Genomic DNA, 23557 nt, shown 5'->3' with positions numbered 1-23557 from the left:
TTTTTTTTTACTTTTCCATTGACATTAAGAATATAGTGCAAAATAATTAATTTCTTAAATTTTTGCTCAATAACTTCTGTGGTACCAAGGATTTTACTCTTTAACATTCCTTGCGAAATCACTTTTCATTTCAAGGGCTATTTTACCGTACAGTAGTGCCGCTGACGAAAGAAAATTTTCAGAGATGAATCTTATTAAAAACTAATACAGGAATAAATATGCTTTATGTCGAAACATTTGAAAGCTTAATGTTCGCAAGTGTTCTTATTAAGAAAATGCAAATAATGTGTTATTATAAAAAAAAAAAATGTGACGAACTGAAAAAGTACCTAAAGATGTAAAAATTATTCCTTATACTATTTAATAAAATAATGTTAATCTGTTGCGAAATCTCGTTTTTACCCGATTTTTCGAGTCATTTACTCCCGGATCGAATTTCAGTAGTCCGAATGCTGATTCTGCCTCTTTTGCTCTCGCCTTTTCTTCTCTCTCTCTCCCTCTCTCTCTCGCTCTATCTTACCTCCAGTGCAATGTTGCCAGATTCATAGTTTAAAATAAATTACCTTCTAGAAAATATAACTTTTTTTTTAATTTCCGATTTGAACGAATGAATTTCTCTTTCGGGTTTTTTAAGCCACTTTTTATGATAAAAGGGGAGAAAGATGGAGCAGCATATCCTCATTTTAAACAAATGGTTTCAGCTAAATTGCATTGTAGTCGCTACAGCAAATGACGAAAGAAGGTTTTGCCAAATGAATTTGAATAAAACCAGAAATAAACTAAAAATTCCACTACTCTCTGCTATTTTAGCAACTAAAGATTTCTTTAAAAAGTGCTAAACTTAATGTACCGAATCAAGTGCTAAAAAAAAAATTAACAAACCAATTTTCGAAAAATATTTAAACGGAATTTCATTAAAAGAAAATGTTAAGTATTACTTAACCCTTCTGCGGTGTTTGAAATTTAATCATTTTTATAATAATAGAAATTAATCAATTTTAAGAAAAAAATTATTGAATTCAGATATTATTTAATTTATCATATGCAAATACTATATCGGCGAGAGCTGTATGCTTACCGGTTTAATATTACCCTTATAATTTTGGTTAAAATGTAGTTTTTGGAATTTACCCCTCCCTATAATATGTTTGGGTAATTTGGATCCAATGATAGAAATAAGTCAATTTAAAGAAAAAACCATATTTCAGTATGAATTCAGTTAATATTTTATTTATCACTTGCAGACACTTTATCGGCAAGTGCTGTTGTTCACCGGTTCAAAGTTGCCTTTAATATAATAATAAATAATAATTTGGGGCAAAATGACCCAGAAACACTTTGGCTGTATGGAAAGGCTATGTTACCTTCTACAAAAACAAAATAAAATAAAAAACTTTAATTTTTTTACAAGATCACAACTGATTATGCTTTTAACGAATAGACAATACCGCAGCTTATTTAAAAATGCCTAACTCTGTAATTAAAGAGTTTCTTCATGAAAATTAGGTCATTTGGACCCAATAATTGCCGAAGGGTTAAACGGTTTATGATTGAGCATAAGTGTGTCTTCGAAAATTGCAATAATTCACTAAGAAAAAGAAACGAAGAATATATTCGAAATAAACTATCTAAACATACCCCAGAAATTTGATTTCCCTGCTTGCGTTTTTCTAAATATGATTTTGGTAAAGCTGTGTTTTGAATTTAGAGCGGTTTAAGGAAGAGCAACTTTTACCGAGCAACTGAAGGCAAATTTGTTAACTTAAGCGCTTTTGCTGTCAGAGTAGACTTTTAAAATGTTTTCTTTTTTTACAAAAAAAAACCCTGAAATGAAGTGTTTCAAAGGAAATAAGTGTTACATCGTGGTAGGTTGTTTTTACATATTTTTTTACGTACTATGTCCCCAGCTATGCATAATAAAACTTAAAGTATCGCCTAAGTGCATATTTTATTTACTCATACATACTTGTATATAATCGTATTCGTACTTTTATGTATTTGGAGCAGCGTTTGGCGTTAGTTGTTTTTTTGATTACTTAGTACTTGATTTATTGTACTTTATTTGTTTCTTCTCTTTTTCTGCATTTTATGTTCCGAAACTATACAAACATTGATTGATTGAAACTGGCATACTAAAAACTAAACATAACCTACTACATATACTAAAAAAAAAACAAAAAAAATGTGTTGAACGCAATGCATAAATAAAACCAAATGTAAAATTAATGTAAGAAATCGCAAATCTTGAAGGAAAACGCACCTGCCAAGGATGTAAGTAGCTTGTAAATGATTTGCTAAAAAAAAACAATTGTCTTTTATGTCTACATACTGTCCATAGCTTATTATTTACCGTTTGTATATTTTATATAACATTTTTTTTTATTTCGCAAATTTCATTCATAATTGTAAAGCGAATGGCACCACAAAACATTTCGCAATGAGCAAACAAACTCCGTAGATGCGTAGTGAGTGCATAGAAACTGAAAAAGGAAAATAATTGTTGTTGCATTATTTTTTGTAATTATTTAAAAAATTTTTCTTCCATTAGATTTTTGATATTTAGCTGGTAAAAATTGTTGAAAAATACGCACTTTTCTTTGCACAATTTGGCTGTTATTAAAAGTTTTTTGAAAAAAAAAATAAAAATTCGATGAAATGTGTCTACTTCATTTCTACTTTTCTAATACTTTCTTTTTCTTACCACAATTAAAAATAAAAATAACGATACCATTTATCCGTGTGTGTGTGTGTGTTTCAAAAGTAAAAATGTTGCAAATGATTTCTTTCAAAATTCGGGTGCTACTACTTTTCAGATACAAACTCAAAAGGTAGAACTTAAGGCACAAAGCAAAGTGGGCTCTTTGGATAACATTAAGCACAAGCCCGGTGGTGGTGAGAGAAAAATTTTTGACGATAAGGACTATTTGAAAAATATCGAGCATACTACTGCACTGACACCACCGACACAGGTAAACACCATGTGATTAACAAACGAACAAGCATACTTGTAATATTTTAGGAATTTTCTTGGAATTGAAAATGTAGTTAAAATAAATTTTTCTTTGCATTTAAGTTTCACCTACATACATATTTTAGTTCTTAATTTAATATAATTTGTGAAAAAATTTTTTAAAATCTTTAAGTTTTTAGAAATTTTACGTTTCGTGGGTTTTAAAAATAGATACATACATAAGTATTTTTGTTATCAAAAGTAACACCACCAGACGATGGAGGAGGGGCGCAAAGGGATAGGTGCAATCAAATTTTGCCGGATATTATTTTTCGAAGAAACTAACCGGTAATTTTGGCTTTTTATTTTTAGAGATTTTCTTTGGGATTATTTTAGTACTTTTCGGAATGCTACGTGCTTTATTTTCCTGTATTGTTCGAAAATTTTTTTTCATGATCTCTTTTATTTTTGGTGTTTAAATTTTTTTGGGAGCTCTCATGATTTTTGCGGGATTTGTTGGGACTATTTCGTCACTCTTGGAATTTTTAGCAATTCTTTATAGTACTTTCGGGAGCCGTCGTATTTTACTTTTCGACATTTTTCGAGAGCTCTTGGAATTTTTTCTATGACTTCTTTGAATATTTTTAGAACTGTTCGGAATTCCAAATGTTTTCTTTTTGGGTACTATTAGGAACCTTTTCGAACATTCTCGGTACATTTTAAAATGCTTCGGGACGTTTATGAATTTTTCGGTAGTTATAAGAAAATCTTTGGGAGCCTTTTAAAAGTTATATTTTCAGGTAACATTCAGGTCCAAAACTATAACTAAACTGTGCTTTATATGAATGCCAAAAAATGTAGTTACCGGCTAATTTCTGTTCATAGAATATGTATCTGGCAAACTCTGCCTTTTATGTTCGCCTTAAAATATATGCATATGTACATATGCATATGTAAAATTGTCCTCTCCCTGCGCCTCTTCGCGTCACAGTCGTACGTACGCATTCACCTACTTTCTAATGTATCACATCAAAATTCGTGCACCCTGTAACGCATTAGTGGCTTGCTTTCGCCGTTCGTTCGACAACCATTGCTCAGCTCGGATAAATTTCGTATTTTTTTAGCAATTGTGAAACACATTTAAAAATACTTAATTTCAGTTAAGAAGTAATCAGATCTAATAAAATTAAGCAAGTAATTATTGATTAAGTAATAAGTTCGCACAAACACCTAATCTAGCGCTTTGTCCGCATGATGGCATAACTCACACCTATGAACATGAACACATACATACATTTTTACATACTACTTATGTAAGTTGCACTTAACTATTGGAAATATTAAAATCTAATAATTGGTTCATTGTCGAGTTGATTCATTTAGAAATTGCAGGCAAAAAAGTAGCAAGAATACTTTTACCTCACCATACAAAAACGAAAAAAAAATATAAAAAAAATAGTAGAAGCACCCTAAAGCCGAATCTTACACACATACAAACATTTCGCATATACATACAAAAAAATATACCTACATTAAAAATAAATAAACTTAAAACGATTTGTTTATTAAAACTAATATTTAACTTTATAGTGTAAATTTACTGAACATTTTTCATAACTCTTCGGCAATAACGGTCTACTAACGCATTTGATTTAACAAACGCCTAGTATAGCACTAAAATAGAAACAAAAAGGAAAAATCCGTTGCCACATTAGACCAAAAACCTATCCGGAACTACTCAATAATGAATTGGTTTCTTTTTTTTATTTAATTACGCCTTTTTTACTCCTTATAAGTTATTACATTTTTCTCTTTTGTTACCAATATTTAATTTGGTTACTTCGTATACAGGATGTTTATATATTTTTTTTTGTTTCAATCGGTTTATCTTACCTTTGCCGCTCGAGTGATTTAAAAATTTAAAGTAATGCCGCGTAAATTAATTTTTATTTAGAAAATAAAGGTAGAAAAGTTGGAGGAATAAAATTATAAAGCATAGTTTAGGTTAGGTTAAGCGAGCAGCTCTGAAAATAGTTTACTCTGAGGCCACATAGGCTGATTACAATGCTCAGAGGGTTTCGCCATGCCTATCCCTAAATATCTTCAAACTATCCTGATTCTCTGGCGAATCCTAGCAGGCTCTATAAAAAGTAAGTAAATAGTTTGCCAGAAGTTTCAGCCGTTTTCTCCGGTGTTCAGGGTACTCGCAAAGAAGGTGTTGAACGTATTCCATCTCCTCTTCAGCTCCGCAAATTCTGCAGAAATAGTTTTACGGTGCTAAGAACCTGGCGGTCACGTGGCCAATGGCACAGTGTTCCGTAACTATTCCTGTGGGAAGCCTAACGTTTGACTGTGAGAGCCTTAGCACATTCCGTGCCTTTCGTTCATCGGGCCGTGGCAAGAGCGAGGACGATACCGCGCGGGTGTGCAGATTTTTTCGCCTGCTATTGGCGGCTGCTCTGGTCACTTGCTCAACATCCATAGGACTCTCATAGAGATGATTCCCAAGAGAAGACGCCAAGTCCTACCCGTGTGTCCATTTTGGGCCATACGTGAAAATGAGGATTTCGTTTTCGTTGAATAATATTTTAAACTCTCAGTCACTACCGTCGGGCAAATGGATTTCGAAGATTTGGCCGAAGTCAGTTTCCGTGATCGGATTAATTATAATATATTTCATATATGTATTATTAATTTATAGATATTTAGCGATAGAAATTTACAGAGCAATTCTGGAAACTATCTTTCAACTCACCACACACAAAAGTCTTCCGTAAATTTAATTATTATTCTGATTACCTTTTTGCAAGAAATTTTAAAAAATTAAAAATTAAAAATACAATAATTGAAAAGAAAAAAAAACAATATTAAAACAGCACAAATATTCTAACACATAAACTTAGCACATCACTGTTGCGATTTCTAGTGCGCCGCAAAATGTACCACAAAAATTCGATATTCGGTGCTAGAAATTTTATTATAGCGCATATCTGTTGTAGCGGCAAACTTTGAGGCGCAGTATGGAATACGGTTGTAAGATTGTCTTTAGAGGGATGGAAATTAATTTTGATTATACAAAATCTTAAAAACCTGAAGAAAAATAATTTTTTTTTTCTAAATATGCAGCAAGTTTTTGGATGCAAATCTGCGGTAATTTAATTCATTCCGGTTAAGTATGGACACTTTTTTTAAAGGAGTTTTCTGTGTTTATAAATTATTATTTTTTAACAAATTACTAATTAAGTTATAAAAAACTATAAACAAATATTTAGTATTTAAGTTTAGGATTTAACGATCAATATCCTGTATACGAAAAAGTCCCACTTTTGCACAAACCTAATTCTAAATTCAATATCAATTTTTCTTTTATCCCCAATTATTTGATCTGAATAATTTAATTATTTTATTATTTATTTCTTCTCATTAATGTTAAAATCCAAATATCAAGAATTCAGCTTAATTCAAACTGTTTAAATTTAAACACAATTTACTTCAATTCAATTTCAAAGAAATGCCAATTCGTTAACTTTACATAGCAGAAACCAACAACAACATCCCGTTCTTCTATTCTTTTTTTTCTCTCTTTACTTTCATTTATAGTTCCCGCAGGGCCGTCTTATAGCCACCATCCACCTAGAATTTGGCCTTTGCAATTCTGACTGTGTGTGTAATGAAATATTTCAATCGCTCTTTAAATGAATTTACTGTTAACGCGCTTTGCCAAATGAAAAACAGCAGCAACAAAAATTATATTTACTTACAATTCAAATATTTATTTACAAGCATATTCACATATTCATCTAAAAAGTTAAGCAAGCGAAAAGGAATTAAACAAAAAAAAAACAAAAAATTTATTAAATTAAAAGCAATGCAACACGCGAAACAAAAACAAAAAAGCTTAACATAAAAAAAATGGCACAAAATTTTGCGCAAAAAAGCAAAATCCGATTTTGTACCTTTAAAAACTATTTCACAAGAACGCTTAGCTCAGTAGCTCAACTACAAAACAAATTTCCACTTTTTTTATAAAATACAAAACAAATATTTATCTTTTATCGAATTAGAAAATAAAATTCAAAATCTAAGTACACGATCCACATAACACAAAAACTGGAAAACCAAGCACACAATTTGACTTACATACGTACATAGGTCGTTTTTAAGTAAGCTACTCGTACTTAAATTTCGAAATGAAAACTACATACATACTCACAGAGCGAAAACGGTTAACATAAACGTTAAATAGTATTGTACAAAAAAAAGATAGACAAGAAGTATAGTCGTTGCCAAATTAAAATCTATTACATAAATATATAGACAAAAAGGACAATATTATGTTTGTTTGTTTGATTACAAACTATAAAATCCTAGCTATTTATACTTAACCATAGATGTATTAGGGTGCCCATTGAAAATGTTTTTTTTTTTTTGGAAATTTCAAGACCCTATCCCCTACCTCATGTTATTAGTTTTTATGAGAAATATTATTGCCTATTTTTATAGATTTTTTAAATGTCATTTAGAGGTCCTGACCTGACCTTAACTTGTCGATTTAGGTCAGAAAATAGGATTTTGTAGATTTATGAGTTTTTGAATGACTATTTTTGATTCGATTTCAAAGACCGAATATGTTCTGAGAATAAGATATATAGGCCTTTAAAATGACCTTTAGAAAATCTATAAAAATAGGCAAAAATATTTTTCATAAAAGTGAATAAAATTACGGGGCAGGGTCTTGAAATTTCCAAAAAAAAAAAAAGCATTTTCGATGGGCAACTTGATATGTATGTGCGTAGGCTTGTATATTACTATATACGATCCTACTTGAAGACATACATATATATGCACACAAATGCAAAGACCTGCACAAACTCTTCTCTACACAACTAGTACTTTAGTAAGTATCTATGCATACCTACCTGTAGGTGCATAAAAAAGGTTATAGTATTTTAATTTGTAGGCTAGTGAAATTCGTGAGAAACATACATACACTCACGGGAAAAAGTATTGGCATAGAGAACTTTTCGCAATATTTACATTGGTACATTGGCAAAACGTCGTAGCTCAGAATAATTCAAAATAGGCCTTAAAATACTACGATTCATTATATTTTATTCTTAATTAACCAAAAAGTACTTAATCTATAATATCCAGTAAAAAATGTATTGAAAATGATTTTCTGTTATTAATCGAGAGATTTTCTGTTAGAGAATGTTGTTTGAAAGTGTTTTGAGAAACGAGGTTTTGCCAAAGTACCGTCGATACGTAACAATTTTTATTAAAATTTCTTATAAAAATATTGTCCATACTACAATAAAAAAAACATAGAAATATAAATTATAAACTTTGGAGAATTCAGTAAATTTTCATGCAAATTTTTTGTTTGTTATTAAATTATTTTAGAATTTTTTTGAGTATGCAGTTCTTTAACGAATAAAATTATATTATAATAAAGTGCAAGTTTGAAGTAGCCAGGGTTCTTCTGGACTTTTGACAATTTTACTACTCGTTTTCTCCCATAGAACAAAAAAAAAGAAAAATCGAAACTACTTAAGATGGGAAAATGCGAAACATCTTCAGCAAAAAAATTTTCAAAAGTCAACGACATTTTTAATAACTTTTAAAATTACATTTTTTTATATTAAACTTTAATGGGCTACAATTGGCCAATGCTTAGAAAAAAATCAAATAAAAATTGTAGCATATATTGTGAAAAATGCTCTGTGTCAATACTTTTTGCCGTGTGTGTACATACTCATATTTAAGAAAAAAAATTTATAAATGTTGATACAGTCAATCACTTATTAAAATAACAAAACTTTCGCTGCAATTAAGGAACAACAACGAGTATATAAAAAACTGCGCTAATGGTGAGATGGGCTCTCTAGGCCATGACCCTTAAATTTAAGTTAACTAGTACGCAATCCTTTAGGTATTATCTTATATTTAAGAAATTGAATTTATTAGAAGTGAATTCGAGCAATTGAGCATTAACCCTCAGTGTTAACCACTTGCTGGCCAATAGCCAATTAATAAAATTTTTCTAATTATTTATTTATTTATTTTTTAAAGTTAATATTTTTCTAGTAAAAGTATTTTTCGTAAATGTGTTGACTTTTTGCTGGGCGAAAGAAGCCATTAACAACAATTTCCCGAAGCTATTGATAGCTTTAGCATGATAGGGAGCAGTGTTGCGCATTAAAAATAGTTTTTCTACGAAAAAGCCTACATACATATGTACTCATAATCGAAACCGAAATTCTACCAAAAATTCAAGATCACTTCAATCGTTTGGAACAAAGCTGATTTTCAAAGAAAAAAAACAGCCGCTCGCTCAATGGCGATAAAAATTGTATAAAATTCGCTCGAAAAATGTTATAATGTGCCCAGTGCGACTAGAAGGGAACTCTTTTTGATTATGCGCTACAATTGATTTCACCCTCTACTACAAAAAGTAAAAAAAAAGTAAAAAACCGACCAGAAATCATTAACAGAGAAAGTTTTGTCCTTCATTATAACAACGAGGAACGATCCAAAAATTAAGAGAGCTTTGTTAAGAAGGTTTGTTTCATTTGTTTCATATCTGTTACGGTGTCTATGAAATCAATTGAATCAATTTTCATCCCAAAAGTAAGCGAAGCTTTTCGAAGGAAGGTATAATGATCTTGCCTTTAAACTACCACAAGGTTTTTCTAAAATAAATGTTTCCCCTTCAGCTAAATTCCACACAATGCTGTTGCCAAAAGCTCAACAGTACAGTACAGTTTAAGCTCGCTGTGTTTGTTATTACAGAAATTCGCACTCACCTCGAAACCGGTTGTATTATCGACTAAGTTTCTAAAATAATTATTAGTCGTTCTTCCTGTCCTATTGGCCAGTATTTCGAGTTCCTCGCACTCACGTATTTCGATCTCTCTCTTTTTATTGCGAAAAATTGCTCTTGCTTCACTTTTCAACTCCTTATATTGATTCCACTTAGAGCACAGATGTGGAGGGACTCGCTCAAATCCAACCACTTATGCCCATCGAGTTGAGCTCTCAAGGAGCAGGGCGTCTACACCGTATTGCGATTCTAAAAGCAAATCATTCTTCTTCGAATACTTGGCACTATGAATTTTCATTTGTCCATGTCGCCTTTCGAATCGCAATGCAGAGTACGCCCCTCTTGTGAGAGTTATCCTTTCAGTCACTTCTACATACTTTCAGCTCCCTCTAGCCAATAGGTCAGATGTATCTTTACTCTATGTCTCATGTATAGTACTTACTTCTGAGTGACCTGACACCCATAGTCAAACAAGTTCGTTATATTTTCCGACATGGAAGTAGTTAGAGGGCTGCTGGTTAATGCCTAATTACCCATCAATTAATCCTTTGTCTTGTGGATTGGTAATACGTTAGCTAGAAATACCGGGACATATTATACCAGCGTTAAATGAAGCCAGCACCCTCTTCTTTCGCTATTGATTAAAGATCCAGGAGTGGGAGCAAACAGTGAAGATCTAAAATTTGTAAGCTCACACTCAGTGTTAGGTCTAAGGCCGACTGTTCCTTCGCACTATATCAGGGGTCAATTGTCATTTCGCTACAATAACTTAGAGGGAAGGACAAGACCGGGCATAGGTATTAGAGAGTTAAGGTTGGCAAGTAGGGCATCAATTACCAAGAACTAGTGCCCTGAGGTCAGCCACTATGAGCTCCGCACGTGAAGCATTATTTCTGGTGTAATTACTGAATCAGAAAAGAAAAATTGGAAAGGCATGCCTTATTATAAAACGGCTACGAAAAAAGTAGTATTGAAACGTTCGCCATGTATGTGAATAAATTCTGATTTGCTCGAGCTTAGACTTCTAAATTTGGTAATTCCTAATTTTCTCATGTAATAACGCTCCAGCTATGAGATATAGGTTTTTATTTTTTTATTTATTAAAATTTTTAAGCCCAAACTGGCATTGGTCAAGCAAATGGTTTAAAAATTACGTCCTAACGTCCTTACGTCTGTAGCTAGCTTAAGATGTTAAACTATAAATTTATTTATGCAATAAAAAAGAAAATGTATAACAGATCGATAAGTTAACTATTTATATATTTATAGGAATATTTATATACGTTTTACTGAGTAGGAATTACTGAACTGATAGACCCTAACTATCATGAAAAACTGCTTATATTTACTTACGCATCTACTAGAAAATGTCATTCAAGCAACTACCATCGTGTACCGTAAGTTCGAGCAACATATAGCCTTGGTTTTCCTCCTACCAAACAAATTAAACAAAATAATAAAAAATAAGTGTTTCAGACTGCAAATGACTAACTTTAATAATAGCGTTTTTGCGAGTTAACGACAAGAGCCGCTTGAAAAGCTCGAATAGAAAAAAGTTACTAAACAATTTCCATTATTACAAATAACTGCATTTGAACATTTTGTACCTGCGATCCATGGACCCTCATTTGCCATATACATACATACATATGTAGATATGTACGTATAAACCTACATCCATACATATAAAAAATTTTACATATATACTTACAACTGTACATAGTATCATATATGTAAATTCTAAATCATCTCGAATGGGTATTCCAAACGTCAGCGATTAATTTTTTATCGTTTTTAATGTTATGCCAAAATTTTGTAATATACATACATACATAGGTATATACTCGTAATTTCTCATACAGCATTCCATGTTCCTTTGCTTCAACTCATTTCCTAATAATTTTCTAAATTTTATGCATTGCTCCTTGACAATTTTTTGGTGTTTTTCTTTTGTTTTTGATTTTTTCTTCTTTGTGTTATTAGCAAAAATTGTTCATAGTGAGTTTTAATGTTTAAACTTGAGGTGATAGTTTATGATTTGATATTTTTTTATTTGCATCATTTCTTCTTAAACGCAGAGTCCACAACCATCCATGACGACTTCAACAACTGGTGCCGATGAAAATTTAAATCAGCAGAGTTAAATTAATTAAACACAAAAATTAAAAAATAAATAAAATAAAAACAAAAGCAAAATCAACAATTAAAAACAAAATTACAACATTACAACATTACATATTTACAGAGTTATATACATAAGAGCAAAACAATACATACAAACATGCAAATGCAAAAATTAAAAACAAAAAACCAAAAAACCAACTTCAAGAAACCATTATTATCTATAATTAGCATTAATGCCATACGATTGAATATTTATTATAAACCCAAAACATTATGAAAAAATTCAAAATTCACAATTTACATACCTACATACAACAAATAAAAATTTACATACATGCATAAGAGCCAACACTGTAATTGTTGAAATTGTATTGTCACCAACCCACAAAAAAAAATATATATATATGTAAAACTGCTGTATCGTATTTATTATCAAAAATTCGGTGTGCATTTGAAATGTAGCAAACAATTTGCAATTAAATAATAAATCATTTTTCACAAATTTCACGTTTTTCACTTTTGAAAGAATTTAGAAAAATTTAAGTATTTTACACTATTAGTTGCAAGCAACATTATATGTATTTTGAGTTTTTGGTGAGCTTTTTTGAGGTAATCGGGGAAAAAAAATTTCTTTTTTGCAAATATTCGCCAAAGCATACATACATATGTACATACTACACACATATACATAATATGTATATAAGGCCAAACTACCTTACAGCAAACAAGACAAAATTTCGCCTTTCATCCCTCATTCTAAAGTAGATATGTATACATATTTGCAATTTAGATTTTTTGTCCGAACCTAGGAGACACATTTTACATTTGTCGCTGACACCTAATTCGGCAATAAATTTTTATTAACTAGTTGTACTATTTTAATCCAAATACTTTCTTAGCAAAAATTTAATAATTTTTGGTGAGATTCAATTTACTGACATTAGGGTGGTACCTTGGGATGATAAGAACCGAGATCAGGTGGGTAAGTACTAGAACGGGCTGTTTGAGTTGAGTGAACATTGAAACAGACAAAACGTTCCTCTCGAGACAAGAACATCGAAATATCGTACTTTAAGAACCGAAGATTTGACGAGAAATTTAAAAAAGTGACCCCTAAGTTCGGCAAGAAAAGAAATTTAAATTGCCTTCGAATTAAATACTTACTTAGCATTAGGGGGGTAAGTTTAAGTGGTAGGAACTGAGATCTGGTGGGTAAGTACTAGAATGGGGTACTTGAGCACAATGAACATTAGATTAAAAGAATTTTCTCATCGGGACAAGAACATAGACATATCATACGTTAAGATACAACTGTAAATGGCGAAGATAGTATTTTTTTCAGTTGAAAATAAACCACATCGTTCGAGACCAAATAAGGTTTTAGAAAAGGCGATGCACTATCGCCAGACTTTTTCAATCTTAGTAAGAAACGGCAAATCTGAATCTCGTTGTCACCATATGCAGCAAAATCACGGTGCTGCTGGCGTATGCAATATGATATTCGATCTCCGATAACCAGCGAAGATCGAAAATCGAATGCAACTCACAATAATGGTCAAAGTACTTCCTGGTAACACATAAAAAGTCTTTGCGTATTTAGATACACGCCACTGTTGACAGTTATAACTTTGAAGTAGTGAAGCATACCAATAACGTCGACCTGGAGATCAAGCGGAATACAAATCTCACCGACAGGTTCTACTTTGGGCACAGTAGGCAATTTCAAAGCAACAAAAAGAACGCTTTACAAATCTCTCAACATGACAGTCTTTTTATATGGCGCAGAAACGTGGACGATGTCGAACAAAGATGAGAAGGCTTTTGGAGGCTCTCAAGAGAACCATTGTACGCAAGATGTATGGCTCTGTTTGCGTGGGCGCTGAATACTGAGGAAGGTGAATCTTTTGAAGACATGGACTTAGTTAAGCGCATAAAAATATATCGATTACGCTGGCTTGGGCATGTTGTACAAAACTCCAGTGAGAAGATCCTTCGACTCAAGTGCAGAAAGACCTGTCTGCACGCGGGATGAAGAACTGGCGCAAATTCGCAAAAGAGAGAGGCAATTGGCAAAGTTTTTTGGTCTCAGTCCAAACCGACAATCTGTTGTAGTGCCAAATAAGAAGAACAAGGGATCCTGCTACCGGAGAGATAATTTTTATCCACAAATAGAGCACCCAGCCCCGAATGCCCAATATGGCTTCGGCTTCTCCAATAAGTATATCCTGAAAATACTGCAGTAGATAAATTTCTAAAACTAAGGAAGATCTCGGATGACCACTTCACTGCCTAAGAAATTAGCTAAATTAAAAAAAAAGTTTGGTGCCAGGATTAAAAATAACATCACTATCTCTGTCATCCATTTCTGAGCCATCTAAGTACCAACGTGCGTATTTCTGATGATATCACAATCAATAGCCGGCAGCCTATTGGTTCAGTTTTCCCGATCTGGGATTTCACTGAGAATTTTTTAGTATGTTCAATCTACCTCGCAAACATTTGGAAAAATTTCAAGAATTCGGAGGAGACTGGTTCAGTGGCAGATATTTTAAGTCCTGTTGATGATATTTTTGCTTGTTCTAAAGGAAACATCGTTCCTATTGATAAGTGCAAGTGGCACGAAATATCTTAAAGTATCAACGCTTTCAAGACTTTACGAGGGGGTTATTTGAATGATGAAGTCTTTCACTCAGTGCCAAGGAAAACAAAGGAAAAACAAATCTCATAACAACTCAGTCTGACTAATGCGGTGCTTTCATTGAAAGTAACAATCGTCTGGTGTGAACGACCTTTCAATTAATTGCTTTAAATGATGTTGGGGAGCAGCCAACTTTGGATTCAACTAATCGTCTCTAAAATCGCCTGCTATATCGCCACATGTAGACACGGTATAATGGAGCTAAATATGTTTTATTACGTTTACTTCGGAAACCACAAACAAAACTAAAACACCTCTATGGTGCTATTTTGTAGTGTTCTCATGTTTTGTTCAACATTGTATAAAAAATGTTTTGTATGTATTTTTGTTATCACGAATTTCCACTAGGCATGGAAATTTCAAAAATCGTTGCACGCGGAAGCGAACTCAATTGCAACTTGTACGAATTTAATTAAGCGAGTGTTTTTTAATATGCAAACATCAACATTTTTGTCATTTAATGCACAGTGAAAATACAGTAATAATAGTTCTATGGAAATAGGATTTTTTTTTCGATTTCTAAAGTATTAACACTTTTATCATAAAGGCTGTCTTCTTAAACGTATTTATGCAAAGCATCAGGGTTCTTTTATTTCCAAATCAGTACAATATGCACAACCATGAAGAAATCAAATTTTTACAGTCAATTCTGGCATCTGCCTCTCAACGCACCACAGTCTTTCGAAATACAAAAGCCTTTCGTAAGGTAATTGTCAATTATGGCAACTATCTTGAAAGATCTCTTGTCTTCCGAAGACCTAATTGAAAAATCTGTAGTTAACTGCCGATTCTGAGTTAACTATGCACTGTGAATTTGGCCCTTAGTGTTCTTCTGCTTGCCTTTTAGCAAATAGATTTCTTAAAATTAAATTAAATAAAAAAATAATATTTTTCTTTATATAACAAACAAAAAATTAAAAACTACATTTAAAAAGTTTAATTAGGTAATGAGGTAAGTTCCTAAAAATTTAATGAAAATTAAAGAATATTATCATAGATTTAAAATAACAAAACTTAAAAATTAAACTAAAAAGAAAAAAAATAGATTTTTAAAAATTAAATGAAATTAACAAAACATTTTTATTTTCAAAACTAAAATCTAAAAATTAAAGGAATATTAAAATGAAAAGAAAAAATATTAAGTTAAAAAAAAGCACAGAGGTTTCAAAAAATTAAAAAAACATACAAGTTCTTCGATTTGAAGTAATAAAATTTAATACTTTAAGAAGAAAAATTGCAAAAATTTAGTTATTTCCTAAAAATTAAATGAAATTAACAAAAAAATGTTTTTAATTGTTCTTTTTTTCTAAAAAATAAAATTAAAGAAAATTAAAATTAAAATTAATTGAAAAAAATAAAGACAAGAACATTCTAAAAATTAAATTAAACAAAGATTTTTCTATTTAAAACAATTTGTAGAGTTAAATTTAAAAAGAAGAAATGAAAACAATTCAAAAAAATACATGACATGTACATATAAGTTTCTAAACATTAAATTAAGTTAAATGTAAGAAGTGTATTTTTTCTTTAAAAAATAATATCTAAAGATTAAAAAAAAATAAAATTTAAAATTTTCTTAAATAAAATAAAATAAATGAAAATTAAATGAAAATGAAAAAAATACTTCTTTTGAAAACAATAAAGTCTAAAAATTAAATAATAAAAGCGGGTTAAAAAACAAATAAATAAAATAAGTTTCTAAAAATTTTATCTTAAAAGTTTTTTAAAATAAAATCAAAAAATTTCAAGAAAATTAAATCAAAAAGGAGAATAAAAAATATAAAAATATCTCTAAATTAAAAGAAAATTTAAATAAAAAATAAAAAAAAATCTCTAAATTAAAAGAAAAGTAAATTAAAAAAGAAAATATTTAATTAGATTAAAAAAATTGGTAAGTTAATTAAAAAAAGAAAATATGTAATTGGATTAAAAAACACGAAAAAATAATCCTCTTGCTCACTCCGCCATTGCGACTGTTGGAGCAAAGTGATATTCAATCAGCTCAAGTGCTTTCTGTCAAACGAGCTTTTCAGCGTGAAAGTTGGCAAAGAGCTGTTTTTGTAAGACGTTCGTGCCAGAATAAACCAAGTCTTACAAACTAGCTTCACCACGTCTTTCAGTTGTCTTATAAAAGACTTGCAGCTACATATCTTAGCCGGAATTGCCCTGTTAAGCAAAGTTGCGCAAACTGATAGTTTCATCAGCTGTGCTTCATAAATAAAAAGGACTGATGATTTGCATTTATGCGTTTAAGAAGACAGCCAAAGTCTTAACATACGACATATTTGTTGATTATTTTAATTTTTACTGTATAATAGGTCTTTTGATAAGCAAATGAATATCTAACCTTAATGAAATTACATACAATTTACAATCAATTGGAAATTGAAATTGTAAACCGAAATTGGAACCAATAACATTGATTTATTTTTGAAATATTTTGCACTATTTTTCCATATAAACTGATAAGCATTAAGAAATTGCAGATTTTTGGACGCATATTACTTATTTTTTTAGTAGAAAATTTTAGCCACTAAAAATGAGACTTAAAGAAACACCTCTTCATCGGGAATATCTAACGTAGAAGCATTTTGATGCCACCACTGCAAATACATGTACACCGTTAGTTAATAAAACAAAAAAAATATGCATTTTTACACCAGCAACATTTTATATATTTGCAAGCCAAAGCAAATCGAAATCCGGCCAATTTTGAAATGTATTGGTAAACAATTTGCTGCAACTCGCTAAGGTAGTAAGTTTTTATATTAGTTTTAATTTTACAATTTGCATAACAATTTTTTCTATACTTATTCAATACTGGCAATGTGTGCACACTGGAAAAATTTGTTTAAAGTAGTAATAAATAAAAATATATTGAATTGTAATAAACTAAAAACTAAAAACCACTAAATTTTAAATAAAAGTGTATGGCAAATAGTTTTTTGTCAACTTTTAAGCTCGAAATAAAAATACAAATATATTTTTTAATTAATAGCTTTAACTTCCTATATTTAAAACAAAAACAAAATTAAAAATGTTTTATTGATTTCACATAATATTTAAAATCTTTCAATTATTTAAAAAAACATTTCCTGTTTGCACACATCAAATTTATAGAAGCATCTCGCTTGAGAAAGATTTGCATTACATGCTTATTAATAAACTCTCTTTACTATTTTCCCTCCCTTCACCATTCGTCTTTCAACAACCACTCTTGCAGCTCTGGAAGGTACCAAAAGTGCAACGTTCTACCACAATTACCTCATCCATGTCGCTGCCTGCTGAGTGTTTGGTGCTCTCAGTTTCGATGCCATCTCTAAATTCGGAACAGAAACGTCCCAAAAGTGCTGGACCTAAGAAAAAACAAGGACAAGTGATACATCCTAAGCCCTTCCGTCTATATTAAGTTGTTCGATGTAGCAAATGAAGCGTCATTGCGAAGGACATGTATACAGACAGCACCGTTTTGAGTTCCAATATGCAAATGCATACAACCCGCTACACATTTATTAAAGGGTTAATGGCTAAGTAAAGCAATTAGTCAATGCATAAGCACTGTAAAATATACATACGTATTCATCTGGTTTTGTGAAAATCATTTGCGCAGCTGCAAAAGAGACTTCAGCAAGAATGATACCGATGATGTGTGAAGACCATAGGGAAGAAATGGGAGCGCTTCTCACATGTTGCATACAATTAAAAAAAATATTATTCACCAAATTTGCATACAAAAATGTTAATAAATTACAACCATTATTGTTACATTAAAAAAAAAACAAATGAAATGCTTTTATTACCACAAATATTGACTTTAATGAGAAGCTGTTAGGTAAGTAAGTGCTCTCTACGGACTTGAATGACGATATCGTTGCTTGGCGCGCAATACCCCAGTGCTTGCCTACTTCATAAATTTAATGGGCAATAATTTTTGTAGAAACTCATATTTAATAAGTTCAGTTAGAAACCATTCAAAAGTTTAGAAGAAGATTTAAAAAGCTCTGCAAATTGACACTTTCATACAACTTTTCGATTCATAAAGCACTTCGAATCTTTTTATACCAGATGATAATTTTGCTAGGCCTTCTTAAGTGAAGCCATTCTGACAGGCTAACCCAAAAAGGGCTGAATAGTGTTTACCTGCATGCTTTCTAGATGGGCTTTTCTTACTTATAATTTACGCAAATATACATATACATATATAAGTTTATATTATCATATAGCATAGCAAATGCATTTGGAGTCGTGATAAAACATATTTGAGGAAATGCGTCCTACAAAAGTCCATCTTGGAGTGGCGAAAGCAGAAGCTCTTCAATTTGTGCCACTCCATGCAACAAAAATAAAGGAATGAAGAGTGAAAGGCCTCTTGACTCGCAGGAAGGGCCTTTACTTCCTGAAATTATGGACTTTGATTTTTTGTCAATTTGGATGTTAGTGTTTTAAGGAAGCTTTCCAAGATTTTCAGACTTGTTTAACATTTAAAAAGGTTCATGGTAAAAATTTCAATTCACCATCAAATCATTTTTTTATTGGTATGCAACAAAGCATACGAAAAGTATACGACAAGTTACAGAGAAATAAACGAATCAACCATCAGCTCTTGCTCATTTTACTTTATTTATTTTAATATATATACGCTTCGTTTCACAGTAACTTTTCTCATTCATTTTTTATACGTACATTATTAAATCTACTTCACTGCCGTCACATAATTTTTGATTTTTTCACTATTATTACAATATTATATAAAGTAAATATGCATTTATTTATTTATACCTTTTTCATTATACTCATACAAAATTACAAATAACATTTAAATACATGTTTCAAAACTTTTGAGGTTATACTTTCAAAATTTTGTATTCAAGATGTAAAAAACATTATACATTTTGGGTAGTGAATGAGTGTGCGAAAGCGGAAGATAAAGAAGAGTTTACATGTTTGTTTTTTTTTATTTGAGTTTATTTTGTTTCATATTTTCTTGTTTTATTTGAGTTTGCGAATTTTTAATAGAACATTACATTATTTTTTCACTTTTTAAATAGTAACTTTTACAATAACCAAATCATGATACGTATACTTAATAAATAGAAAGGACAAATAAAAAAAATATAATAAAATATAAATAAGTATTACATAAAACAGTCGTTAGTGTTTAGTTGCGACATACATACATATTAGTACAGATATAAATAAACATATTTAGGCATACCATGAAATTAATTCGAGATTAACAATGTAAAATGCATATTTGAGTAGTTTAGCTCACTGCAACAGAGCGAGCCAGAAGGAGAGTGATCTATGAATGCAGTGATTGTTCATTGGCTGAATTAGTTGTTTATAACGAATTTAAATATCTTAATTGTTTACTAATATAAAAGAACATTTGTGCAACATTCTATAAATGTATGTAAATATACTATGTCTACTTCTAAAAGTAGGCATTTCGTTAAAAAGAAAAGGGGGCATTAACTAAACGTGAGTTTTAAAAATTGGTTTGTCACAACACGTAGTGACAGTTTTGTTTGTCTAAGCTCAAGTCGGTATTCCTTATAACGGTCAACCTGCCATATATATTTTCAATATTTTTTATGCAACATCTTTGAATACCCAGCTTTTATTTAATTTCCACTTTACTCTTAATTTTGTCGCATTAAACAATTGACTAGATAAGCTATTTTTTCCACACAGCTGCAGTTTATGACAAAAGTGAGACTGATTGGTCTGTATGTATACACCTATTTAACTGCCTTGGACAATGCTAATTATGGATGACCTACTTTAAAATCAAATACTAGTAGCTGCACAGCATTATTTAGCAGCAAAACGTTTACTCAAAAATAGAAATAATATTTTAAATGTTTCAGTGAAAAAAGCTGCATTTGCAGCACGGAGAAATGAGTTTTAATGGTAAATGGATATCGTCGCCTGGAATCGCTGTTTCCATGATTTTAGTAAGAAACAAAAAGATTCATAATTTTGTTTACTTTTTAAGAAACTAAATGAACTTGTCGAAAACAAACACGATTCCCGAGGTGTCGATGCCTTCAAAACTAATATCAGTCGACTTTAAGTTTCAATAAATATTTGAGCTGGTGTTTGCTTAGAGATGAGTTGACTCCGTGATTGTGTTTGTGTATGTTGCTGTCTAAGGTATGTGAGTGATTTTCTTTTTTTAATTTTGATGTTTTGTTCCACTGTAGAAATGACATACTTCTTACATGACTATACACTTTCGTTGACGTCGCTTTTGTGGTTCTGGCCTGAGCACAGCTCTCACTGCTTCTTCGAAGACCTAAAAAATAGTATTTGTTTAGAAAAAGTCAAATAATAATTGCAATAACTGCCCATACATACCTGCTTGAGTCCTCTTTGCGTGAGTGCAGAACATTCCATATACTTGACCGCGCGTATTTTGTTCGCCAATTTTTGACCCTGCTCACGTTTTAACGGTGCCAAACCTTGTTCGGCCAATGCGCTGAGAGTTTCGCGATCATCGCGTAAATCGATTTTAGTGCCTAAATGAAAAATTATCCGTATGAAGGCAATGCTCTAGGGTACATTATCGCATTTTTTATACGTACCGACTAATATAATCGGTGCATCGGGGCAGTGATGCTTAATTTCTGGATACCACTTCGATGTGACATTTTCGAACGAAGATGGACTGGCCACGCTGAAGCATATGAGAAATACATCGGTTTGTGGATAGGAGAGCGGACGCAGGCGATCATAGTCTTCTTGACCCGCTGTATCCCACAAACCAAGTGAGACTTGAATTGTGTCAACAGTCATAGGCGCAGAGTAGTTGTCGAATCTAGTGGAAGAGCAAAAATGATATTAGTATAATAAAGTAAAAAAAAAATAAAAAAATAAAAATAAAATTGTAAAATAAAAGTTACGCCTTTTGCAATACTTACACTGTAGGCACATATTCACCGGGAAAACTGTCTGTGGTATATGATATTAACATGCATGTCTTGCCAACGGTACCATCACCAACTACGACACATTTAATGGGCCTTCCTGTCGACATCTGCGGGTGGAGTAAAAGACAACGAAGAATATCTATAGTTGATATGGTCAGTAAACATTGTGTAATCAAATAAATTAAACTTCACTTGCGAAAGCTGTATGAGTAGAATGTTGAGTGATTGTTGTTGCTTTAAGAGGCAGAATGGATGGCATATTTAATTAAATACAATTCGCCACTTAACCGCCTTTACGATTCTCGCTTTTCTTTACATGGAATGACGATATACAAAGATATGTATGTATGTATGTATATATTGCGCTAGCGTTTGTGGCAACTGCGCTTGTATGCATGTGCATGTATGTATGTATGGGCAATAGTGATACAATTTGACATAATACGTTAGCAATTTTCACCCGTCTGACTATAATAAATAATAAATTTTAAACAAATTTATTATTTTTTTTTTATATATGTAGGTTGCCTAACGAATGATTGAAACCTGTGTGTCTTTTTTGGTTCCAACTTAAACTTTTTCCAACCGCCAAAATGTAAAACATATTAAAGGAACTTTATAGAACCCGGAAAAAATTAAATCTATTACAAGTTATTGTTGAGGAAGGTTTATTATTATTGGATTTGTATACCACCCAAATAATACACAAAAATTTTGGATGCAAACTTTTTATTCATATTGAAGTACATACATACTACAGTTGGATCGTTCACACGACAATTTGGTTAAGCGCTTTCTAAGTGGTAATATGCCCAAGACTTATTTGGGAATTTCTGCTGTAAACAGCCTTTCAACTAATCCCTTCCAATGAAGTGGGTCGTTACCGCGGCTATTGAGTTTATATACCGGGAACGACCCAGATTTATATTTGGCCAAGGACTGCCACTCCTGCAACACTCCCCAGCAGAGGGATTGGTTAAATTTTGATTCAACTAAGTAATCGCCTCATGTGAACACCGTATAACACAAAAAACTGAATTGAGAGGGCTCCCAATTACACATACATACATACATACATAGCCCCAAGAGAATTAATAAAAAAAATATTGCTTTCTAGCGATAAAATAAAAATACGCTTCTACCCAAACAACCAATGGCTTTTCCATAGACAGTAAAACCACAAAACGTTCACCAATCAAAAAAGCAATAAAATAATGGGCATCTGTTTGAGTGAATGGCTACAAAGCAAAACGAAATTGGCCGACGGCGACATGATTCGCAAAACTAAAAAGCGACACATCAACCAAAATAGATCTTGTAAGGAATGGGAGGAAAGGCGGACAAGTTGAACACTCCGCACTGGACGCTAAAACGCTACAGTGCCATCGTAGATAGCGGCAGCGATAATGTTCTATTTTTGCCGACGACGCCACTCGGACGGGGGAAGCCACGCTACGGCCGCCGGCCAAATTTTCTATTTTTGTACGGGACGCAATTGGCCTTACTATTACTTATATCAATAGCATTAACTGGGGCTCCAGCGGTTTTCTAGCTTTTCGTCAATGATGCAATTCCAGCGTTTACCTTCTATGCTATCACAATACTTTTTTTACAAGAGTAGATTGCACCGCAGACTACTGCACGAATATTTACAAATTTCACTATATACTTATGAATGTAAGCATGTGTACATGCAACCAAAATGACCAGGAGTGGCACAGCGCTGGATAAAATCATGTTTCCACATGAGCATACATAAATATTTCATTTGTGAGGTATTTTTTCTTATTACCTTACTTTTGCAACACACCCAACTCCTCTGATGCACAATCTTTTGTTGTTTTCCTAATCCACTTTTTTGCTGCCGCTGCGGCTGGAAATTCAATCCTCAGCTTTTTTACTTTGTACTAATCCGTTTTATCTTACTAGATCACTTAATTGATAGCGTGCCGTAAAATTCGTTGATATTAAACTAATTTTTAATTAATTTTACATATAAGATTGCGTTAAAATAAATGCTGCTGAAATTA

General features: G+C 31.7%; 2 protein-coding genes across 13 annotated transcripts in view; one reads left to right on the top strand and one right to left on the bottom strand.

Moving 5' to 3' along the window:
- LOC118736846 (microtubule-associated protein tau) overlaps positions 1 to 18362 on the top strand; it is a 41887-nt gene extending 23525 nt beyond the window's left edge. For 2 of the 9 annotated variants that reach the window (XM_036466921.1, XM_036466919.1), the window contains one exon: positions 17819 to 18362. In XM_036466921.1, coding sequence (XP_036322814.1) covers positions 17819 to 18004 — 186 coding nt within the window. In that variant the 3' untranslated portion in view covers positions 18005 to 18362. Of the gene's footprint in view, positions 1 to 2232; positions 2272 to 2813; positions 2970 to 6550; positions 6776 to 11851; positions 12400 to 17818 lie in introns of those variants that run through there. The other 7 variants (XM_036466917.1, XM_036466915.1, XM_036466913.1 and 4 more) reach the window with 7 other exon arrangements.
- An 834-nt stretch (positions 18363 to 19196) lies between these two features.
- Positions 19197 to 23557, bottom strand: part of LOC118736849 (ras-related C3 botulinum toxin substrate 1) — a 7669-nt gene continuing 3308 nt past the window's right edge. Inside the window, exons 1-5 of one of the 4 annotated variants that reach the window (XM_036466923.1) lie at positions 23320 to 23551; positions 21519 to 21634; positions 21183 to 21415; positions 20956 to 21116; positions 19197 to 20893 (exon numbers count right to left, since the gene is read on the bottom strand). In XM_036466923.1, the coding sequence (XP_036322816.1) occupies positions 20816 to 20893; positions 20956 to 21116; positions 21183 to 21415; positions 21519 to 21634 (588 nt within the window). In that variant the 5' untranslated portion in view covers positions 23320 to 23551 and the 3' untranslated portion in view covers positions 19197 to 20815. Of the gene's footprint in view, positions 20894 to 20955; positions 21117 to 21182; positions 21416 to 21518; positions 21635 to 21719; positions 21955 to 23319; positions 23552 to 23557 lie in introns of those variants that run through there. The other 3 variants (XM_036466924.1, XM_036466926.1, XM_036466925.1) reach the window with 3 other exon arrangements.

The sequence above is a fragment of the Rhagoletis pomonella genome, unplaced genomic scaffold (genome assembly GCF_013731165.1).
Source record: "Rhagoletis pomonella isolate Grant_MI unplaced genomic scaffold, Rhpom_1.0 Rhpom_scaffold_00004, whole genome shotgun sequence".
Taxonomy (NCBI): Eukaryota; Metazoa; Arthropoda; class Insecta; order Diptera; family Tephritidae; genus Rhagoletis; species Rhagoletis pomonella.
The sequence above is the reverse complement of the archived record's forward strand: the minus strand, read 5'-3'. Positions and strand labels throughout refer to the sequence as shown.